At 40.8% G+C, this 25116-nt stretch overlaps 1 protein-coding gene across 3 annotated transcripts in view; it reads right to left on the reverse strand.

Moving 5' to 3' along the window:
• The window catches only part of SLC18B1 (solute carrier family 18 member B1), a 30870-nt gene extending 12883 nt beyond the window's left edge, over positions 1–17987 (reverse strand). For 2 of the 3 annotated variants that reach the window (XR_006267190.1, XM_043456764.1), the window contains exons 1-6: positions 17770–17987; positions 16032–16171; positions 5741–5836; positions 5351–5424; positions 4481–4628; positions 2771–2927 (exon numbers count right to left, since the gene is read on the reverse strand). Coding sequence is in view for 2 of the 3 variants with exons in the window: in XM_043456764.1 (XP_043312699.1) it covers positions 2771–2927; positions 4481–4628; positions 5351–5424; positions 5741–5836; positions 16032–16171; positions 17770–17812 (658 nt within the window). In the remaining variant the exon portion in view is untranslated. Of the gene's footprint in view, positions 1–2770; positions 2928–4480; positions 4629–5350; positions 5425–5740; positions 5837–16031; positions 16188–17769 lie in introns of all 3 variants that reach the window. The other variant, XM_043456765.1, reaches the window with a different exon arrangement.
• Between the last annotated feature and the right edge of the window lie 7129 nt (positions 17988–25116).

A 25116-nucleotide genomic window follows, 5' to 3' on the forward strand; every position in this document is an offset into this window, starting at 1 on the left:
AATTGTGAGATTTAAAAAAATATATATCGGTTTTTCCCATTCAATCTAAATACAAAATCCTTACTTAGATAAACAGAAAGTTTGCCAAACCATTTTGTTCATAAAAACATAGTGGGCCTTAGGAAGCAAAACAAAGCATAGTGGAGGTGATGCAATTCCAGCTGAGCTATTTTAAACCCTAAAAGATGATGCTGTGAAAATGCTGCACTCAATATGCCAGCAAATATGGAAAACTCAGCAGTGGCCACAGGACTGGAAAATGTCAGTTTTCATTCCACTCCCAAAGGCAATGCCAAAGAATGTTCAAACTACTGCACATTTGTACTCGTCTCACATGCTAGCAAAGTATTGCTCAAAATTCTCCAAGCCAGGCTTCGATAGTACGTGAATCGAGAAATTCCAGATGTTCAAGCTGGACTTAGAAAAGGCAGAGGAACCAGAGATCAAATAGTCAACATCTGTTGGAACATAGAAAGAGCAAGAGAATTCCAGAAAAAAACATCTACTTCTGCTTCACTGACTACACTAAAGCCTTTAACTGTGTGGATGACAAAAAACTGTGGAAAATTCTTCAAGAGATGGGAATATCAGACTGCCTTACCTGCCTCCTGAGAAATCTGTACGCAGGTCAGGAAGCAACAGTTAGAACAGGACATGGAAAAACTGACTGGTTCCAAATTGGGAAAGAAGAACGTCAAGGCTGTATATTGTCACCCTGCCTATTTAACTTATATGCAGAGTACATCATGGGAAACGCTGGGCTGGAGGAAGCACAAGCTAGAATCAAGGTTGCATGAGAAATATCAATAACCTCAGAAACACAGATGATACAACCCTAATGGCAGAAAGTAAAGAGGATCTAAAGAATCTCTTGATGAAAGTGAAAGAGGAGAGTTGAGAAAACTGGCTTAAAATTCAACATTCAAAAAACGAAGATCTTGGCATCTGGTCCCATCACTGCATGGCAAATAGATAGAGAAACAATGGAAACAGTGACAGACTTTATTTTTTGGGGCTCCAAAATCACTGCAGATGGTGACTGTGGCCATGAAATTAAAAGATGCTTGCTCCTTGGAAGAAAAGCTATGACCAACCTAGACAACATATTAAAAAGCAGAGGCATTATTTTACCGACAAAGGTCCACCTAGTCAAAGCTGTGGTTTTTCCAGTAGTCATGTATGGATGTGAGAGTTGGACCATAAAGAAGGCTGAACGATGAAAAATTGATGCTTTTGAGCTGTGGTGTTGGAGAAGATTCTTGAGAGTCCCCTGGACTGCAAGGAGATCAAACCAGTCAATCTTAAAGGAAATCAATCCTGAATATTCATTCAAAGGACTGTTGTTGAAGCTGAAGCTCCAATACTTTGGCCACCTGATTCGAAGAGCTGACTCATTAGAAAAGACTCTTATGCTGGGAAAGATTGAAGTCAGGAGGAGAAGGGAACGACAGAGGATGAAATGATTGGAAGGCATTGCTGACTCAATAGACATGAGTTTGAGCAAGCTCCGGGAGATAGTGAAGGACAGGGAAGCCTGACATATTGCAGTCCATGGGGTTGCAAAGAGTCTGATACGACTGAGCAACTGAACAACAACTGGAGCTTTAAGTTAATTGAAGATGTAGGAAAATTTTAATTGAGGAATAACAGGAATGAAGAGAAATAAGTACCAAATAACTAGGCTGACAGTGATTAGAGGGGCTTCAAAAGATACCATGTGGTAGGAGTGAGGGGCAGAGATGAGGAGAACATGCCAGGACTCAAAGAATTACTGATGCTGGGGTCAGTCCAGCACCTAATCACAGAAGCTCTAAATACCACATCCCACAATTAACTAGTAAGCCATCGTTTTTCCCTATATGGTGTTATTGATAAAGAGTAAACAGAACTCTTTCTCCTGTTGCCAGAGAATCTGACCTGGTGTCAGTTTCTTAGTTAATAGCCAAGTGTTCACCTGTGAGCCCCATCGGAGGCCAGTCCGGGATGCCTGCCTACAGAAATAACTATCACTATACACAGAGAGACGACAGGCTCTCCTCCAGCTCTCGAGCTAACTCGGCGGCTCTGTCGCAGTGGTCATCTGATACTGGTAAAATGCCAACTCCGTTACTAGGCAATCTGGCTTATAATGAGAACGACCCCTGACTGGTGAATTTCATCTGCACAGAAGGAACTATAAACAAGCCATCAATACCCGAGGCTTCGTGCCTCCCTGAGCCTGGGGACTCTTGCGCCCAGAACGTGTCTCATGGAGACCCCGGCAGCTGTGACTATGGAGTTGTTAAGGGATAGGTTGACTCCTACGGGGCATGAAGCTTCGGAGCCAAGATGATTCCCATTACTGCCTGATGTGGCCCTGGGTCTCACACTTGAGTCGTGCTGTGAGCACAGCTACAAGAAGCCTGGGGGAGGAAGGTCTAACTGTCCTCCTGTCACAGTGCCTTGTAATGGAAAGATTCTTTATATTAAAAGATGTAAAGAATCTTTAATTTAGAACCCAAGAAGACATCTGGTGGGCATTGAATATGTTTTATGATAAGGAATTTAATATTTGCTAGTTCTATAGGTCAGAAAGAATTTATGACAATTTATGTAAGCTAATTGCCTACCGCAACATTTCTGAAAAGAGAATTGATTCTTTCAGCATGCACTACAAATCTATTAGTGATTATATAAAATGAAAGTGTGCATATGTTAAATTGGTCTCCTACAAAGGCATAAAAATATTTAAATTTAAGATTCTTAAAATGAGCAATAAATGAGGTCTTACCATAATTGGGTAAAATACACATGTTGAGGGGAACCATCAGCAGAACTATGCATCCCAGAAAAATGAAAGGCACCTCATATCCAAAGGATTGGTACAAAAAGCCACCCAGAGGAGGCCCCAGCACGAGCCCCAGGCCAGAGAAAGTCTCAAGACTTCCCTAAGGATGGGAAAACAAAAGAAGATTGAGTTAATATGTTTCGTTTGAAAAATGAACAAAGATTTAATGGAAAGTTCAGGAAAAATTCTATCTACTTTACAATTTATACACACACCACCTACACACATCCAAGATAGACTAAAAATTTAAACATGCACCCTGAAATTATAAAAGTACTAGAAAAATAAAATATGAGAGTTTTTTCCTAATCCTTACAGTGAAGTAAATTTTCTAATTATGACATAAAAACTCAGAAGACACAAAAGAAGACTGATAACTCTGATTACACAAAAGAATGAAAAACTATGGACAGCAAAAAAGAAAAAAAAAAAAGACAAATGAAGAATGGGGAAAAAGTACTGACAAAAGACTAATTTCCCAAAAGCACCATGACAGCTGCTATTAATGAATGAGACAAATCAGCAGTACTGTGGTAAAACGGGCAAATGTTATAGCCTGTTCACACATAAAATGAAAACAACTCACACTAATGTGAACTGACCACCTCTAATTTGCAGGACAGCAAAGCCCTACTCCAAACATCTTCAGCCACAAAACCTTGTTTTACAGAGCATGTCAACTGACTAGCATCTTCCTGAACCCCTTCTGAAAAATATACTTTTTGGAAATGGAAATAGTGTATCTGTTACAGTGGCCACCATGGCCTGACAAATTGCTGTAGAACCTAAAGTGAATTTATCCAGATATACAACACATATACAGATATGTGTACTTACATTAAGGGTGTAAATACATATGGGTATATACTTAATAAAAGTGTGAATATTTATATTTATACAGCAAGCAGTTTACCTGATGGTCAAAACTTTCAAACTGTAGTATTAATATGGGTAAATGAGGAAATGTGGTACTGAGCTGATTAGACCTGAGGTCTCTGAGGGTAGTGCCTATTCTCATATACAAACCAGGAGTCCTTCAGGAATGCCTGGGTCTGGAGGAGAGAGATATGGGAAAGTCTCACTGGGATCAGGGAGGCAGCAGCCAAGAGCTGGGACAAGAATCCGCTATGTCACTAATGCTCTGTGTCAAGGCATTTGGGCAATATATGAGAATGTATGTCAATACAATGCTACCAGACTCTGGATTTTTATGGTAAAGTAAGTCTGTCCTCAGACCCACTGCACAGAAGCACATATGGACTTCAAGACAATCTCCAAGATCCTTTCCATGACTCTGGGAAAAATGGAAGCAGGACTCTAGTATAAATCTGCTTCAGGCAGCCCAGCCACAATCTAGGCTACAGAGAGATAGCAAATACTACTACCGAGGCTTTTTTTTTTAAGAGGTAAAAAAAAGTATTTGGTTTTGCCCATTTAGGGGCTTCTGAGCCCAGGAAAAGCACCTAAGTAAGACTAAGGGTATGTTTATGGACAGCCTGCTGCTGAAAGTAGAAACTGGGGTAAGAGCTAACAAATACACAGAGAGTAGGAAAAAAGCAGGTCTAGAAGAATGGGCCCCAGCTTTGGCTTGAAAGGTCAAGCAAATATTTTAGCTTACACTAAAAGGAAAACAGGAAAAGTATATAAACTCACCAATACTGTAGCCACATTGTTTGGAAAAGCCTTTGCAAGGATAGAAGAAGACGCAGTTATTGCTGCCTCGAAACTTACTGCATCAGTTATTCTCAGTAGAAAACACATAGCAATAAACACTGGTCCTTCTGGAACTTGGTCCAAGAGACTAAAAAAGAATAAGACAATCCTCAAATACCAAATTGATTTTACTTTTTTTAACTGTACTCACTGAAAACAGTAATACCTCAATCACAGTTATTAAAATAAGTCAGTTTAGAATATGAATTTTTAAGAGTTTCTTTGTTACATTTTTAGTAGGAGGAATTTGAGTCATACTAACAGCCTCATTGTCCTTTTCTACTGACATATTTGATGTCTTAAATAATAATACTAAATAGACCTTTTGAAAAATATAGAGTCAATCTAACAAGAACCTATGTAGAAAGACTTCGATTTAGGTCTTCCCCAAGCAAAAAAAAAAAAAAAAAAGCAAAATCAGGAACCTGAGAAAGACTTCTGATAACATTATCTTAACATCTGTATTCTGATTTTTAGCTGATTGTTTAGACAAGAAACTCACATTTTTGCTTAAGCGAGAAAAATCTATGACTCAGAAAACTGAGTTAAGTTTCTGTCACTCAAGTCACAGAAGTCCTAAAGAACAGATTCAGCAGCCAACTTAATGGTGATCCCCTAGAGGAGTTTTTTCTTAAGATCAATGTCATTCATTTCATTCTCCACACCATCCAACTCCCTTCACCATTAGTCATATGCCAGGCATTTGATAATCAATGGTAATGATTGATTTAAAGAAACCATTAACAGTTTAAACTGAAGATAAATTAGAAAATCTGTTCAGGCTCCCAAACATATCAGAACATGACTTACCCAAAGAGAACTGTAACTGCTCCTGAGACAAACATTCCTGCTACAAACATAAATTTTGCTCCAATATGTACAAGCTATAATAAACGTCAAAGAAAAGTGGTAAATTGATGACTGCTACAAGTCTATAGTGACATAAACAAATCCACTGTATCAGGAAACAGAAGATTTGGGGAAGATATATACAGTTAACAAAACATAATTCTTCAGTGGAATGATAACATGCATTCTTGCAAACATGGAAGAAGTTAAACATCAATCAACCGTAAGAATGGAACTGTCAGCTGAAGCACAGTTCATAACATACGATGTTGGTTATTTCTGCATCAGTGGAAATTTTAGACTTGTAAGTTAGAATAACTCATTACACCATTTTAAAAAATTAATACTTACATATTTTCCAAATACCAAAGATGCCAGAAAGTCAAATAAAGCATAACATCCAAAGATCATACCAATAACTGTATTGCTGGCTCCTTTCTTTTCAGCCTTTAAAGAAACAGAAAAGAAAAAGTTTGAAAGATAAATTAGCAACAGTATGGGGAAAAAATGGAGCTATTAGATCAGAGGACCATCCTCCTGTAACCTTTGTCCGTAAAGCAATTTCAGAGATTATTATTTCAGAATAAAGGCTAAGAAAGGAAAGAGAGCTATAGTAAAACCCAGTTCTCTGACATGAAAATAATTCACTCACCAAGCCTAAAACAAACTGTTAACTTTATGATCTTGAGGAAAAAAGAGCAAAACTGGAGGTATCACACCTCTTAATTTCAGAATAGATTACAAAAGTGTAGTAACTAAAACAGTACAATACTGGCCTAAAGACAGACATATGGATCAATGGAATAGAGGAGAGAGCTCAGAAATAAAGCTAAACAAACCCGATCAATTCATCTTCCACAAGGGTGCCAAGGAGAAACAATGGGGAAGAGATATTCTCTTCAACAAATGATGTCGGAAAAACTGGATATCCACATGCTAAAGAATGAAAGTGGATCCCTATCTTATACCACTCACCAACTAAACTCAAAGCAAACTAGACTTAAACATAAAATCTGAAACTGTTAAACTTCTTGAAGAAAATGGAGGATGGGGGACTTTTTAAAAATTATTTTTATTGGAGTATAGTTGATTTACAGTGCTGTGTTAGTTCACTGTACAGCAAAGTAAATCAGTTATACATATACACATGTCTACTCTTATTTAGATTCTTTTCCCATATAGGTCATGACATTGATCTTGGCAATGATTTCTTGTATTTGACACCAAAAACCTAAGCAACAAGACAAATCAAACAAGTGGAATTACACTGAACTAAAAATCTTCACAGCAAAGGAAACAATCAACAGAGTGAAAAGGCAATCTACAGAATGGGAGAAAGCAATTTGTAAACCATCTCTATATAAGTAGCTAATATCCAAAATATGTAAGACTCTCCTACAATTCAATAATCTATTAATAAAAAACCACCACAAAGAACATGACTTAAAAATGAGAAAAGGATTTCAACAGACATTTCTCTAAAAAAGATATATACAAATGGCCACCAGGTGTTAGAAAAGCTGCTCAACACTGTTTATAACAGCCAGGACATGGAAGCAACCTAGATGCCCATCAGCAGACAAATGGATAAAGAAGCTGTGGTACATATACACCATGGAATATTACTCAGCCATTAAAAAGAATTCATTTGAATCAGTTCTAATGAGATGGATGAAACTGGAGCCCATTATACAGAGTGAAGTAAGTCAGAAAGATAAAGACCAATACAGTATACTAACACATATATATGGAATTTAGAAAGATGGTAATGATAACCCTATATGCAAAACAGAAAAAGAGACACAGATGTACAGAACAGACTTTTGGACTCTGTGGGAGAAGGCAAGGGTGGGATGTTTTGAGAGAACAGTATCGAAACATGTATATTATCTAGGGTGAAACAGATCACCAGCCCAGGCTGGATGCATGAGACAAGTGCTCGGGCCTGGTGCACTGGGAAGACCCAGAGGAATCGGGTGGAGAGGGAGGTGGGAGGAGGGATCGGGATGGGGAATACATGTAACTCCATGGCTGATTCATGTCAATGTATGACAAAACCCACTGCAATGTTGTGAAGTAATTAGCCTCCAACTAATAAAAATAAATGAAAAAATTAAAAATAAATAAATAAATAAATAAAAAGAAAAGCTGCTCAAGATTACTAATCATCAGGGAAATGCAAATTAAAATCATAATGGGATATCATCTCACACCAGTTAGGATAGATAGCAATAACTGAAAACACAGAAGATAACAACTGTTGGTGAGGAGGTGAAGAAATCAGAACGCTTATACACTGTTGGCAGGAATGCAGAATGGTGCAGCCACTATGGAAACAATATGGAGGATCCCCAAAACATTACAAACAGAATTACCATATCACCCAACAATCCCTCTTCTGTGTATATACCCAAAGGAATTGAGAGCAGCATCTCAGAGATATTTGCAATCCCATGCTCACTGTGGCACTAGCTAAGATAATACAGAAGCAACTAAGAAATAACTAAGATAATATAGAAATAACCCAAATGTCCATCGACAGATGGATGGACAAAGAAAATGTGGTATATACATAACACAGAATATCATTCACCTCAAAAATAAGGAAATCTTGGCATCTGCAAGAATATGGATGAATCTTGAGGAAATGATGCTAAACGAAGTAAGCCCTCATAGATGAACAAACACTGCATGATTCCGCTTGTATCAAGTATCTACAATAGCCAAATTCATAGAAGCAGAGTTTAGAATGGTGGTTGTCAGGGACTTTGGGAAGGGGGCAGTGGGGAAGTATAGCTCTTTGGATATAAATTTTCTGTTAAGTGAGATAAGCTCATGTTATGTTCTCACCACAAAAAGAAGAAGAAGAAGAAAGAAAAAGTCCACAAGAAAACTCAAGGGATATTTTGGAGGTGCTGAATAAGTTTAGTATTTTGGTTGCAGTGATGACGTCATAGATGGTGTGCATATGTCCAAACTCATCAAGATGGATATATTAAATGAGTGTAAAATTTTGTATAACAATTATACCTCAATAAAGTCTGCCCCCAACCAAAATAAGAATTGTTAGCTTTAGCAGGCCAAAATCAGAACTAGAGTATAAACAAAACAAAAAGCCTTGGTTGAGGAAATGTAAGCTCAGCTTCTCTTGTAGAACTAAGCCAACAGTTGATCTTGAAATGCTTTCTTTTTGGTATCTTTGAGTTCATAGAAAATATACTTATTGGTCTCTGCCCCCAGTTCTTGGCACAGAACCCTGACCATCCTTGTAACCTCCTTAGTGATAAGAGCCCCAGGAGTAATAATGTTCTAATATTCGGTCTTTGACCCTGGTTCCCAACACCAAGCTCCTAGTCCCTTGGTATCTCCTGGGTGACTCTTGGTGATTCCTGTTTGGGGATTAGTCACCAGAAAGACCAAGCCATGATTAGAAGCTTAGAACTTTTGGTCCCACACCCCATTCTCCAGAGAAGGGCTGGAAACTGAGTTAATGATTGATCATGCCTATGTGATTAAGTCCCCATAAAAATCCCTAAGGTGTGGGACTGGGGTTGGTGAACGCATGGAGGATCTGGGAATGTCGCTCACCTGCAGGGACATGGGAGCTACATACCCCTGCCACATACCTCGCCCTCTGTATCGCTTCCATCTACATGCTCAGCTGTATACTTTATCACATCCTTTTATAATAGTGTTAAGCAAGAGTTTCCCTTGAGTTCTGGAAGCCATTCCAGCAAGTAACTGAATCCTAGGTGGAGAAGTAGGGGGTCATTGTGTCTTGCCTAAGGTTTTACCTATAAGTTCAAAGGATTTGTTAACAAAAGAAACCATTCATTACACACAAATAAACAATTTCAATTTTTATAGGTTTGACTTAATTTCAATATGCAGTCATTAAAGAAAAAAAAGAAATAGAAACAAGAGAGAGAACTAACAGACAATAAACCACCAAACTGAGCCAACAACCTACATCCAGACTTGAACAGGGCTGGGAAGTCCCTCGTTAATAGCAATCTGGAGTCACAATGGGACAGGGTCCCGAGTGGTGTGTCCACCCCATGGGTGAGACTTCAAATTGTGGTTAGGGGGCTCCCACTTATAATCCCAGGCCTCAGACTGATATCATCAGCAGTTTGCATGCAAAAATGCAGCTCTGGTTTTGGGGTTCTTTTTTAACTTTTACACTGCATTTTGTTTCACTTTGTGAGTCATAGGATTTTGTTAGACCCCAGGGATTGGCCAGACCTTCAGAGGCTCGAGAATTCCAAGAGCCACTCCCTTTCTTATCTAAGCACTTGTGGTGCTTGCAGGCAGGATCCTCGGTGTCCAGGCAGGTCAGAAGTAGGTCAGAGGCCCACTCTCCTGCTTCCAAAGTCTGAACAGGGTTTCCTCCATTTTAATTTCCCTAACACATCGGAGGGCTTCCCAAGTGGTGCTACTGGTAAAGAATTCACCTGCTAATGCAGGAGACATAAGAGGCACAGGTTCCATCCCTGGGCCAGGAAGATCCCTGGAGAAGGGCATGGCAACCCACTCCAGTATTCTTGCCTGGAGAATCTCATGGACAGAGGAGCCTGGCGGGCTACAGCTCATAGGGTCCCAAAGAGTCGGACATGACTGAAGAAGCTTCACACACACACACACACACACACACACACACTACATGGGAACCTGTGACTTGTAGCCAAGTTGGACAGAAGTTGGGGGTAACTTGGAGACCTACTACTTGCAACTAGCATCTGAAGCGGAGGGCAGTCTTGTGGGACTGAGTTCTTAACTTGTGGGGTCTGGGCTAACACATTTCAGTGTCAGAACTGAACTGAATGGTAGGACATCCAACTGGTGTCACAGAGAATTGCTTGGTGTGGGGGAAAAACCTACACATCTGGTATCAAATGTGTTGTGAGTGTGCAAGCAGCATGAGCATAAAGGTGAAACACACTGGAAGAAGGTTTTCCAACTCAATATCACATTTAGTCATAGGATCAAATGTCAATAAAAATACACAATTCCCCCCCCCCCCCCCAAACAACCACTTTACTTTGCTGGTCAAAAAATCTAAGGACAGAAAGTTCCTTAAACTGGTACAGGAGTCATCCCAAGGACCGATCAGACCATTCAGTTCTCTATTTCTGATACCAACTACCTAACAGTTCACAGAAGATCAAGTTTCCTTTCCTGACATCAATGACACAGATGAAAGAAGCTCCCTCTCTTCCCAACATGCTGCTGAAACATTTGGCGTAATTTATCACCCATCAATGATTCCTATGATTGTTTATAGACTACTCTACCAGTGGCTCCTAAATTTGCTACAGATGGTGGTGGTGGTTTAGTTACTAAGTCGTGTCCGCCTCTTATGACCCCATGGACTGTAGCCTGCCAGGCTCCTCTCTCTATGGGATTCTCCAGGCAAGAGTACTGGAGTGGGTTGCCATTACATTCTCCAATTGCTATAGATGATATAGTGTTCATTCTAAAACTACTTCTTTCAAACTTCAAATGCTACTATTAGTTGTGTTGTACAACTGAATAGACAGAGGTTTGAAAACCTTTCTAAGACCCTGGAATTATGGTGGATCCTTAGATCAGGTTCTAGCTATAACCATTTAAGGGGTTAAAATAGGAGTAATTTTTTAAGATAAGATTGGCAACTTGGCACACCATGAAGCACTAAGTCTGAAACATACATCTGTCCTCTCGGGCAGTCAGTGGTCATTTATCCAGCACCTTCTATGCATCACACAGGAGCCAGCAGTGAATATTTATAGTTAGAAGATGTGCCTTAGATTCATCCTTTGCCAGAGCTTCAGATCTTCCACTAATCACTCTACTCTAAATTAAGGAATGTGTGTGCGCACACATACTCCCTTTAAAATCTGTCATCCACAACAGCCTTAATTCTATTTATCTTTTCACCTTAATTATAATTCCAAGATAAAAAATTAGTTTATCACTTCCTACAGGAAGTTACGAGAATCATTCAATCCTTGTCTTTAAAAATATATATTCTTACATTGTGTTTCTAAATAAATCCTACCTTTCTCAAAGCATCATACCACAGGAAACCAGATGGGTGAACTCCATTTTTTCTAATTTTGGCCCCATCACATGGCTTGTGAAACTTCCAGACCAGGGATTGAACCTGTACCCCCTGCAGTGGAAGCACAGTCTTAACTCTTAGACCCCCAGGGAAGCCCAGGTGAGCTCTACTTTTCATTGCTAAATACAGGAAGCAAAGGCCCTCTCGCTCTGGGAAGCACTTGCTAGCCCTGAAGTGCGGTCCCTAAGTGCCTGGTGGTGGGAGAGAGTGGAGAAGTTGAACCTAGAGCATTCTAGAAACTGCTTGGGTGGGATGGTGGGATTTCAGCCCATAATTTGATGAGACTCAGGATTAACCACTCCTTTTCCATCACTAATCATCATACGAGATAATGGTATAGAGAAAAGAGAGCCCTCACTATGAAAAATGCCTTCACTGGCATCCTAGCCAAAGGTTATGCTATATGTAGACAGGAATGTGGAGTCCATGTTTCTACCACACCAAGTGTCAGGGGGTGCCACGGGGCTGTGTCCCTCAAATTCCTTATGCTGATGTCCTGACTCTCAGCACTTCAGCTGTTGTTGAGTCACTAAGTCATGTCCGCCTCTTTGTGACCCCCATGGACTGCAGCATGCCAGGCTTCCCTGTCCTTCACTATTTCCTGGAGTTTGCTCAAACTCATGTCCATTGAGACAGTGATGCCATCCAACCATCTCATCCTCTGTCACCCTCTTCTCTTCCTGCCTTCAATCTTTCCCAGCATCAAGGTCTTTTCCAATGAGTCAGTTCTTTGCATCAGGTGGCCAAAGTATTGGAGCTTCAGCTTCAGCATCAGTTCTTCCAATGAATATTCAGGATTGATTTCCTTTAGGATTGACTGGTTTGATCTTCTTGCAGTTCAAGGGACTCTCAAGAGTCTTCTCCAACACCACAGTTCAAAAGCATCAATTCTTTGGCACTCAGCATTCTTTATGGTCTAAATTTCACATCTGCATGTGACTACTGGAAAAGCCATAGCTTTGACTATATGGACCTTTGTTGGCAAAGTGGTATCTCTGCTTTTGAATACACTGTCTAGGTTTCTCATAGCAACTTAGAAGGTGACTTTATTTGGAGAGAAAGTCTTTGCGGGAGTAACCAGTTGAAAGAGGTCACGGAGGGTGGAGTCTAACCCAGTATTACTCATATCTTTGTAAAAACGGGAAGTGTCCTCAGAGAGACAGGTGCAGAGGGAAGATAACATGAGAAGACACACGGAGAAGTTGCCCACCCACAAGCCAAAGAGAGAGGCCTGGGACAGATCCTCCCCTTGCAGCCCTCAGAAGGAACCGACCCTACCAACGACACCTTGGTTTTGGACTTCTGAGCTGTGAGACAATACACTTCTGTTGTCCGCAGTCTATGGTACTTTGTTATAGCAGCCCTAGTCACATAGAACAGGTAACTCAAAGAGAAGGTGTTATCAAAGGGATCAATTAAGATGTGGAAACAAGAACTTTGCTGGTGGTCCAGTGGTTAAGACTCCATGTTCCCAATGCAGGAGGCACAGGTATGATCCCTGGTCGGGGAACTAAGATCCCAATGGCTGAGACGTGGCCAAAAAAAAAACAACAAGATGTAGAAAGAACATTCATTGGTCAAGTTATATCCATGTTGTTTGCTTAATAGATCTGAAAGTTATTTAGTTCTCAAGTCTGGCTGAAAATATATAGTAGTTACAGCAACTAACATTTATTGGCCCCTCATTATGAGCCATGCTGATCTATATGGTTTCAAACAACACGTAAGGGATGTACTTTTAGCTGGCCCCTTTCCATAGATGACACAGACTTGCAAGTTACTTGTGTCAGGGTCATAGAAGTCCTATCAGTTTCCATCTTGCACAGGTTCCCACATTCTCTGTGAAAATGGGATGGAGACTTAGCATGTTCTAGAATCACACACCACAGGAGCAACTGGATATTGCTTTTGACATGCAGATCCTGCTGCATGTTAGGATGGCAAGAACGGTTATCAAAAGCAATAGTTTATTCATTATCCTCTGCCAAAGAAGGAGGGGGCCAGAAAAAGGATGAGTAGAAACATTAATTCTACACCACAAGTTAAGAAGAAGGACCTTGTTTTTCCTTGACCTAATTAGTTCATTAATAAGAAGCATGATGGGGCTTCCCCAGTGGCTCAGTGGTAAAGAAACGGTCTGCCAGTGCAGGAGATGAGGGTTCAATCCCTGGGTCAGGAAGATTCCCTGGAGGAGGAAATGGCAACCCACTCCAGTATTCTTGCTTGGGAAATCCCATGGACAGAGGAGCCTGGTGGGCTACAATACATGGGATTGCCCTGAGTTGGGCACAACTTAGCAACTAAACACCAACAAAACAGGAAAGAATAACAGAATACAGAGAGGGAAGAGAAAGTTTTGCCAGTGTTTCTCAACCCTAATGTTTTTATTAAAAATGAAAAAGAAGAGCCCACTCTTCATGTCTATACCTTTTAAAGTTAGAATGCTCTCTCTCCTGCCTCTTGCAAGCAAAAAACTAAATCAAATACTTAAGAAGAAAGCAAGCAAGCACATACCCACAGCCTGCTTTTCTTCTGTCTGTATTTCACTGCTGCTGCTGCTAAGTCGCTTCAGTCGTGTCCGACTCTGTGCGACCCCATAGACGGCAGCCCACCAGGCTCCCCCATCCCTGGGATTCTCCAGGCAAGAACACTGGAATGGGCTGCCATTTCCTTCTCCAATACATGAAAGTGAAAAGCAAAAGTAAAGTCACTCAGTCGTGTCCGACTCCTAGTGACCCCATGGACCGCAGCCCACCAGGCTCCTCCGTCCATGGGGTTTTCCAGGCAAGAGGACTGGAGTGGGCTGCCATTGCCTTCTCCGCTGTATTTCACTAAGAAGAATCTAACACTAGTTACTCACGCTGAGTTCCAGCTGAATCGGACATGCCCTTCTATCTAGCTGGCCACTACTACTGTTCTCCTCTGTCTTAATTCCACAGCTTCCATTCCTCATTTTCTTTTCCCAAATCCATATCTGCCCAGTCTAACCTGTCTTCCCCAAACATCTCTGATGACCTCTCACTGATGATATCTTTGATCTGCATGGAAGGACCCTCGCATTTGAGCACCAACATGCCTTTTCAGATCCTCGGCTCCCACGGACCTTACTGCACCCAGACCCAAGTCCCACCACTGTCCCTGGTTCCCTAAGAACATGCTATTTCCTTTGCTCATCTCGTGACTGTCTCCTGTGAGTTTCTAACCTAGAGGACCCTTGCCTCTCTTGTTCACCTTGGGAACTACCATTTCTCAAGACTCACCTTGGGGTTACCCTGCCAAGTCCCTTTTAGTATTACTCCTTCTCTCCTTCCCTCCCACACATGCCAGCCTCACTCATCGCAAAATTAACCATTCCCTTCCCGAGAGTCTCCTTACACTTTGGACATCCTCTTCAAGAAGATTCAAATACTCTGCAACTTTCTTTTCATATTTTTTCCCTGCCAATGGACAGATGAGACAGGGACATTTTCCTAATTTTTTTCCAGCCCTAATACATCCAATACCTAGCACGCTCTAGGGTGGGAAATGGTTAAACATCCCACTCCCATTCAGTAAACAGAACTGAACTGGGCCAGTCACTTAACTTTGGGATCTGTTTCTTCATTTGCAACAGGATGGGATTCTGTCTACTCTGCCTATCTTACAGAGTTGCTCCAGAAACCACATGGGATAAACATGTTGGGAGTACACTGAAAACTAAAAGGAACTTAATGGGTACAGGGTTGTACCACTGTTCTTTGAGCAGAGAAGCCATGTTTATTGTCTTTTGTAGCACACAGAAGGAAGGACCACATGCTATCAAAGAAGTCAGAGGACTGGGAAGGACCCCTGCATCATGAGCTGAGGCTTTCGAAGAGGGCATGAAGCAGAACACACAGGCATACTGTCTACACCCAGCCAAGACAGTGTCATTTCCTCCATACTACACCTCACCAACGTCCAGATTCCAGGTGGATTCCCTAGGGGTTATTCCTTCATGTCTGTGCCATTATCCATAGACCCGAACATCACATAAAATGCTATGATTAGAAGGACCTAATCAATAATAATCAGAATACCTCCTTGGCACAAATATTGCAACTAGATTCCCTACACAATTTCATACGAAATTCAACTCAGAAAAGGGAGTGGACCATGCCTTCCTAATTCCAAAATATTCATAAACCCAACTTCAGGAAACTGTTACTGTCTTAATACAGATCTTTTGCAATAACACTGAAATCTTAGTTATTCAGTGCACTTCCTTTTTTTGTTATCAGCTGCAGAAACCAAACAGATGAATCAAACTTCATGGTAAGCAAAGCAATCTTCAGAAGGTCAATTATATTTAGGTGAATTACTTCTCAAGATGATGTTATTATGATTGATTTTTTTTTTCCTTCTGGGATCAAATATTCTATAAGAATTCTTCTGTTTGCTTAAGTTCTATACAGCATCTTTGCTATATGCAGGTTTTTACATTTTCCATACTGTCAAGTGAAGTTTGTCAAAGGCTTTTTAAAAACATTAAGAGTTCATATGAATATCAAAATGTCCTACCTCCTTGGGGAAAAAGGGTCCAAGGATAGAATAGCACATCATGGAACCTAAGTTAATGGAAGCTGCTGATATCAGTACAAAAATCTGTTCTCTTGAAAGCCGCCTGGATGTCTCCATTGCAACTCCTGGAGTGCCATCACCTTGAAAGCAAATAGGCTGCAATTAAAGAAATGTAATTGGGGCTACTGATCAAAGTACAGAAATGTCATTTCTGTGTGCAGACAATGCACTCTGAAGGTAATATCTGCTGAGCTAAAGGCTATTTTGAATATAGCATATTTGGTCCAGTGTAACACAATCCTTGTATATCACTGCAATTTTCAAAGCATGTCACTTTCACTTACATTACTGTGCCCTATGAGAATTTCAGTGCAGAATTTATCAAACCATCTGCTTCGTTTTGCCTTCACCTTAAGGCTTATCTGTTTCACCTTTAACAGATTCTTTCAAGAATGATGAGGCCACAGGGTGCTCTCCAAATGGTTCTGTCCTCTGAAGTAATGTACTTTCTCAGGTTGAAAAGTGAAAGTGTTAGTCACTCAGTTGTGTCCAATTCTTTGGGACCCCTTGGACTGTAGCCCGCCAGGTTCCTCTGTCCACGGAATTCTCCAGGCAAGAATACTGGAGTGGATAGCCACTCTCTTCTCCAAGGGGATCTTCCCGACCCAGGGATCAAACCTGGGTCTACTTCATTGCAGGTGACCCTTTAATATCAGAGCTGCCGGGGAACCCCACTTTCTCAGGTTACTAGCTTTGTATGCTACGTGGACTCAGTCATGTTTTAACCACTTCATGTTAGTGGTTTATTAAGGTGGCTCAGTGGCAAAGAAGCTGCCTGCCAAGCAGGGGATGTGGTTCGATCCCTGGCTCAGGACGATCACCTGGAGAAGGAAATGGCAACCACTCCAGTATTCCTGCCTGGAGAATCCCATGGACGGAGGAGCCTGGCCGGCTACAGTCCATGGAATCTGAAACAGTCAGACATGACTTATTGACTGAACAGCAGAAAAACTACTGAAGTCAAGTGAAGTGTAAGTAGGAAAAAACAAACTAAATCATTCAACTGGAGAAGTGGTACTTACAATGGCAGCTCCTGGAAAAACAAGTGTCATAAATCTATAAATCAGTAGTGTTTTACAGTAATTACTGGTCTTCTGCATCAATTAATTTAATATTTATTCCCAGGGCTAAATTACCATTTAATTTAAAGATATCAGGTCACTTACTCAGTTCCAAACACCCAGTAAATCTATTTGCAATTTTTAAATTATAAATGGTTTTGAGAGAAAAGAAATCTAAGAAAATATATTTGAATGGCTCTGTGTTTTCAGAGGTTGCCATTGCTGTCTAGAAAAAGAAATCTGCGAAACAGAAGGAAGTCTCAAGGAGTTTTAAAAATTTTGGTAGTGGAGGAGGAAAGGAACTGAAAGAGTTAAAGGGGTTGGGGGATAACCGGCTGGAAATGTCACCATTTGCGTTTTCCTAAAGGGCATACTTATTTGAATGCATTCTTAAACACACACGATACTTAAAAGTAGAACCACGAAAGTCATCGGAGACCACATCCTGTCACGCCAGTGTTCAAACTTTAACCCTTTCCAGGGAGAAAAAAACCCACTGCCAGGACCCTGCCTTCTCCAATCTCTCTAAAACAAACCAAGCTAAAGGCAATTCAATCGCTGGTAAAGACACAGAAGCCAAGCCACAGAGGTGCAGCTGGCCTCGGGCTCTCCGTCACCTCCCGGGGGGCGTGGGCCTTCGGGGTCTCCCGGTGAGTCCATAGGCGGTGCGCGGTCTCGCCTCGGCTCCCGGGTCCAAGCCCCTGGGACTCGGCCTCGAACGAGCAGAAGCGCAGACGGCCACCGCTCAGCGCGGCCTAGACATCCCGGATTGCCTACGGACCGCGCGGCTCCGAATTCCACGCAGACCTGGACGAGAGGGAAGAGCTCCCGGAGGCGGGGCGGGGGCGGGGCGGGGGCGGGGCGGGGGCGGAGCAATGGCTTTTTTTTTTTTTTTTTAAGGCTCAGCCGGTTATCCAGCTACAGTCAGGACCTGTCCTGTCCAGAAACACTCATGTCTTGTCCATTTTCTTTCTGTATGGGAAAGAAAAAAAAAAAAAAAAAGAGTCAGCATTTCATATAACTGAACCCCCATCTTAAAATGAGTAAAATTTAGGAATACCAAGAGTAAGAAAGGAAGCTTGTGTAGACACAGAAAAATAGGTAGTACATAAAATTGAAAATTGGCTTTCCTGGCGGTTGAGTGATAAAGAATGCACCTGCAATGCAGGAGACGTGGGATCCGTCCCTGGGTGGGGAAGGTCCCCTGGAGAAGAAAATGGCAACCAACTCCAGTATTCTTGCCTGAGAAATCCCATGGACAGAGGAGCCGGCGGGCTACAGTCCATGGTCGCAAAGAGTCGGACACGACTGAGAAACTTAAAAATGCCTATATGAATTAGAAAATTAGGTTTATAACGACTCTTTTTTTTTTTTTTACAGTAAAATCAAATTTGTTTAGAGAGATGCACATTCCATAGGCAGAATGCAGCCCATCTCAGAAGGGGATAGTAGCCAGGACATTTTTATTGAGTGAATTATTCTTTATAATGGGTGAAGGGCATAGTGTTTGTAACCACTGAAGCCAGACATTAGTAACCTGGAAATGAACTAACTAATGTGAAGTACTCTGAGTTAAAAAAAATTGCAAGAATTATAATGAATGTTGAAGACACGTGGTGGAGTGTCTGGGAGAACCACTTCTGGAAGAAGAGGCTTGAGGCACTGGTCCTAAGGCACAAGTTCAGGCACTTGTCCTCAGCGGGACATACCCTCTTTCTGCATTCCTGGAATTCAGATAAGGAGGAAGGAAATTGAAAATATTTTTTAAATTTTTTTCTAGAAATTTCCAAAAAGCGAAACTTGAATTTGCCAAGCAGGAACAACTATTTGTAAATTATTTAAATTTCATTTATAACATTTACATTGCATTGGGTATTGTAAATCATCTAGAAATGATTTAAAGCACGTAGAAGGATGTGCTGTAGGTTATATGCAAAGGCTATGCCATTATATATAGGGGACTTAAGCATCTGTGTTGGGGTGTTGGGGGTCCTGAAACTGATACCCTTGGATATCCAGGGATGACTGTACTAGCTGATTGTGACCCTGCATCACAGGTCAGTTTCTCTATCTGTGTGACTGGGATTATAACGCCTGTCATGGAGAGTGGCTGTGAGCAGTGGTGATAAAGTATGTGAAGGGCTTGGCTCTGGAAAGTGAAGGCTGCTATGTTATTCTCACCCTCACAATTTTCTGGCACAAAAAAATAGAGGCTTCACTTATCTTCAACTGATTTACTGTTTGGGAAGGGTTAAAGTTTAAGGGCTGGAAAATTCTTAATTTGGGGCCAAGGTAAAGTACAGTAACGTAGGACTATTGAGTTACTATCCTGTGCCAAGCATTGTGAATTCAAAAATAAGTGAGCCCCATCCAGTCTCTGCCTTTAGGTAACATACATACTCCCTTCAGAGTATGAAGTATGTTAATCAGACACTGATTAACAATTTATTATAATGCAATGAGGTCTGTAAGAGAAACACATTGGAAGAACTGTTTACTTATATTACAGTGTGTCTTGAAGATTATGAAAATATTTCTGGGAAATCAAGTAGGTAAGGAGAGCCTGTTGAGACATTCTAAACAGGATTAGCTCTAGCAAAGTTTTCTTAAAGTGGACTCCAGAATCTTTCTGATCTATCCCTGCCAGTTTCTCCAATCTTATTTTACTCTACATTCTTGCTCCAATCTAACATCAAACCATAGAAGAGAATTTTCTTGAATTACTTCTTTGATGACTGCATTCTCTTTTTTTTTTTTGTTCTTTCTTTCCAGACTGTTCTTTATGCAGCTATTGGGTTGCTAGACTGGTCCTCTTACTTATTACTCTACTTTTCATCTCTTTCTCTTTTTGCTCCATCTTATAAGAAGTTTCCTTAACTTCATCTTCCAATCCTTCAACTGAATTTTTCATTTGCTGTCATCTCTTTCTCTGTATCCCTCTATTCCCATTCTCTCCCCATCAACAATCATTCTTGCATGTTTAATACAAAATTTGTTTGTATATATTTTATATTCTTATCTTGCAACTATTTTTAATTTACATGAAGATTTTGTGGTACATATATTCATACTCCTATCTTCCTCTCACATCTAACCTCTCCCTCCAATCCTCTTTCCAGATCCTTAGTGTTATCATGGAAAATATTATCACATTATTAGTTTTCTGCATCCACTGTAACAAATAACCATGAATTTGGCAGCTTAAAATAACACAGCCATGCAGGTCAATAGTTCAAGATCAATTTCACTGAGACAAAATCCAAAATAACCTCTTAATCTCAAGATCTTTAACTTATTCACATCTGGACCCTTTTTGTCAAAAGGTAACATTTATAACTTGCAGGGATTTAGAATGTGGATGTATCTTTGGGATCCATTATCAGCCTACCACAACTATCTATTCATATTTTTATATGTTCATCTAGACATACATACACATATGAAGCATTTTTTTTCTTTACAAACTAAAATGGAATACTAGTATGGTCTCTGTTTAAACGTCACCTCCTCTGAGTTCAGTCTTATCTCTCTATCCAAAATACAGCCCCATAACCCTTTGTCCCTTCATCCTTCTTTATTTTTCTCCCTAGTATCTGTATCAATCAGGGTTCCCTGTTTCTATTAAAATAGCTGACTTTTGTTCATTTGAGCAGCAAATGAATTTATCATAAGTTATTTGGTAACACATCAGGAGGGCTATACACACCACTCAGGGACTACGTGCCTAAAATCACATCCTGTGTTTATTGGTTGCGTGGTATATATCTTTTTCCATCCTCTTACTCTTAACCTATTCATGTCTTGGACATTAAAAATGTATCTCTACTAGAATATAGTTGATTTTTAAAAATTCCTTTCTAATGATCTCTATTTTTTAATTTGAGCAAATATTTTTTAATTTGAGTTTATTTACATTTAAGATGAGTATTGACATGGTTGGATTTAAGTACTATTTTTTAAAATTTTATTTACTTATTTATTTTTGGTTGCGCTGGGTCTTCACTGCTGCTTCTGCTGTCCTCCAGTTGTGGCAAGTGGGACTACTCTTCTTTGCAGAGCACAGGCTCTAGGCGTGGGGGCTTTAGTGGTTGTGATGCATGGGTTCAGTAATTGCGGATTGGGTACAGGCTCAATAGTTGTGGCACGTAGGTTTAGCTGCTCTGTGGCATGTGGGATCCTCCTGGACCAGGGATCAAACCCATATCTCTCCTGCATTGGCAGGCGAATTCTTTACCACTAAACCACCAGGGAAGTCCCCTAAGTCTACTATTTTATTATTTGTTTCATATCTTCCCATCTGTTTTTTTTTTAAATTAGCTTCTTCTTTCTTATGGTCTTTTTGTTTAATTGAAAACAAATTTTGGAATTACATTGGAATTTATCTATTGTGTTTTTAGCTATGTTATTTGGTATTATTTTTTAGTGGTTGCTTCGTGTTTTCAAAACACATTCCTAACATTTCTGGTCTATTTTGAGTTAATATTGCAGCACTTCATGCAAAGCATGAAAACGTTACCACCATATAGGTCCAGTTATCCAGTGTCAGCTGCCAATTATTTATGTTCTAGTCTTCATTAAGCATTTCATAAGCATTTTTTGCTTTAAATAGTTGTATGTATTTTTAATTAATAGTTGTATTTTTAATTAATAAGAGAAAAATAATGTATCATGAATAATACATTGTGGAAACTCTGGATTCTCTTGTGTTCTTTCAAAGAATATTGATTGGTTTTTCTTTTCTAATTTCTGCAGAGTTAAGCTACGTTGACTCAAACTTTATGATTAGATAGCATCACCGACTCAATAGACATGAGTCTGAGCAAATTCTGGGAGACAGTGAAGGACAGGGGAGCTTGGTGTGCTGCAGGCCAGGGCGTCACAGAGAGCTGGACAGGACGTCGTGACTGAACAACAACGACGATGAACAATACGGCCGATTAGAGATTTAGCTGAGTATTTAAAGGTCCATCTGGTCAAGGCTGTGGTTTTTCCAGTGGTCATGTATGGATGTGAGAGTTGGACTATAAAGAAAGCTGAGTGCTGAAGAATTGATGCTTTTGAACTGTGGTGTTGGAGAAGACCCTTGAGAGTCCCTTGGACAGCAAGGAGATCCAACCAGTCCATCCTAAAGGAGATCAGTCCTAGGTGTTCATTGGAAGGACTGATGTTGAAGCTGAAGCTCCAATACTTTGGCCACCTCATGTGAAGAGTTGACTCATTGGAAAAGACCCTGATGCTGGGAGGGATTGGAGGCAGGAGGAGAAGGGGATGACAGAGGATGAGATGGCTGGATGGCATCACCGACTCGATGGACATGAGTTTGAGTAAACTCTGGGAATTGGTGATGGACAGGGAGGCCTGGCGTGCTGCAATTCATGGGGTCGCAAAGAGTGGGACACGACTGAGCAACTGAGCTGACTACAGAGAACCCTACACGGAATGCTGGTCCCCACCTTTTTGGCTCGCTCCTTTCTGGAACTGCCCCTCCCCTCCATTTTCAGCAGCTGTGTCTGCTCTAAACTCTGTCCTCTGGTTTTCAAGGCAGTCAAATCGAGGACCTCTGACTGTGAGCTGTGACCGGGGCCCCTCACACTAAAAACCATAAACACGGGAATGCAGCCGGGGCCATGCCTTCTCCCAGCATCCGTCTCCAGCCCCATCCTCCACTCCGGTCTGCTTTTGGCCATCCTCCAGTATCTTCAGGTAGTTGTTTCTAAAATTCCTACACTTACATTTCTTATCTGCAAGAGGGTTAGTCTTGCAAAACCACTAGTAATTAATATTTGTTGTATTTTGTTAAACTATTTGACTGTGATGGGTTGGGTGAAAGATCTTCATTTAGTCATATAGTTAGCCAGATAGTTTGAGAAGCACTAACTTAAAATAATTTGTAAAAGTTCCTGTAACCAAAATCTCTGGAGTTACCCTGTTTCTATCCTTCCCTAAACCTGATTGCTCAGCAAACCCTTTTATTCTCTGAGCCAACTAGTTGCTTTCTGTAGTATATTCATTTTGCAGTGGTGGGAGGGGGGGTGGCTGGTGGTTTATGTAGACCATAGGTTACTCTGTTGCATGCAATGAACTATAATTAATACAATATTATCCAAATTTTCTATACTGAACATGCTTACTTGTTCTAATGGAAAAAAGGAACAGCTGTCATTTACAAATAAAGAAACCACTTGTAATCCGGAGACACAGGAAGGAAGCTGACAGCAACTACAGCTAAGTGTCCTGTGGCTGAAGTCTTACAATATCGCAAAATGACTATGGCAGACCACATAGATGCTCAACATTTACTAAAAGATAAAACTAGTGTTTAAATGTTGACATAGAACGTCCAAACCATGTGCTTAAGAGCATCTCATCAATTCTCCACTTCATTTTACAGCCGAAGCACTTTTGAGACCCAGAGACTAGAAGAAGTACTTTGACCAAGACTACAGAGTCAGAAAATAGTGGAATCTATATGAAGAACTCTTAACCACCAGTCTGCCTTTTAACTTCTCTGCTGGGGTTAAACTGGTTGTGTAAGAAGCACTTTTCTCCCCCCTTTCAAGTGTGTGCTTATGCACTCAGTCGTGTCAGAGTCTTTGCGACTCCGTGGACTGTAGCCCACCAGGCTCCTCTGCCCACGGGGATTCTCCAGGCAAGAATACTGGAGTGCGTTGCCATGCCCTCCTCCAGGGGATCTTCCCAACACAGAAATAGAACTCGGGTCTCTCGCATTGCAGGCAGATTCTTTACTGTCTGCGTCACCAGGGAAGCTGCCCACCCCCCCAACCACCGCCCCCGCCCTTTAATATAGCTCTAGTTTTAAGCACGGCAGCGGACCTGGCTTCATTCCAGTGATTCTCCAATAAAAACCGCAGGTGTCAAGTACACGTTAGAGCATCAGGACCCATTAAAAAAAAAAAAAGTTACACAGATACAGCAGAGCTGGTCCATAGGAAGCAGTGTTGGGAGCTGAAATTTTGCACTCAGGTCCTCCTTGTTGGCCAAGTGAATAAATTCAATGTGAATGTAGGGTGTGCTCCATTAGCCATTATTTACTTGGCCTATAAATTGCCCATGTTGCTGGTTTATAATTAGTTTATTCATGAGCATTAAGTATTGCCTCTAATTGTTTCGTCCCTGCCAGTCCTGAACCAGGCCTGTGGTGAGCTGCCACAGCAGCCAGACAGCTCTGGGTAGCATCTGGTAGCAAGAAAAACAAGGGCTGAGGGAACATGTTTAGTAAGACTTCAGAAAATGTACACATTATTTTTACAAACTGCTACTTAGGGACTTCATTAATCTATTCCACGCCACTCTCATTCATCTATTTTATTCTTTTTTATGCTGTTTCCTCTCACCAACTTCTTTCTCCTTTGATTCATCCTTTGATATAATAGGATTCAGCTACAGCTGTTTTTCAGCTACAATTATTTTTCTTCAGTATGTTTAAAACCACATGCTACAGAAGCCGAGGCTAGACCTATGTTCTGAAGCTTCAGCGGGATAACAGTTTTGTGTTGTTTTCATGTTTTTAGCTTCCGTTTCCATCCATTATATTTATTTCTACTCTCCAAAGTGGAAACATTTAAAAGTTTTCAAATTAAAAGTGGTTTTCTGGGATTCCCACAGCCTCCAACTAGCTCACATTAATTTGTCACAGAAGTTGTCAACATGGCTTTCTTTTTGGTGTGTTGACTACCCAGATGCTTCTTTAATCTTATTTCATTCCATGAATTCATTTAGTACACATTGGTTTAGTGATTCCAATATGTAAGTCACTGTACTAAATGCTAGATGCTTTAGGACAAGATAAAGGTTATATTAAGAACCCTTCCATGTATTCTCCTATGAAGTTCTTTATAAGTTAAGTAACTACTTCACTGTAGAAGACTCTTGACAGTCCCTCAGATAGCAAGATGATCAAACCAGTCAATCCTGAGGGAAATCAACCCTGAATATTCACTGAA

This window comes from Cervus canadensis, chromosome 33 (genome assembly GCF_019320065.1).
Source record: "Cervus canadensis isolate Bull #8, Minnesota chromosome 33, ASM1932006v1, whole genome shotgun sequence".
NCBI lineage: Eukaryota > Metazoa > Chordata > Mammalia > Artiodactyla > Cervidae > Cervus > Cervus canadensis.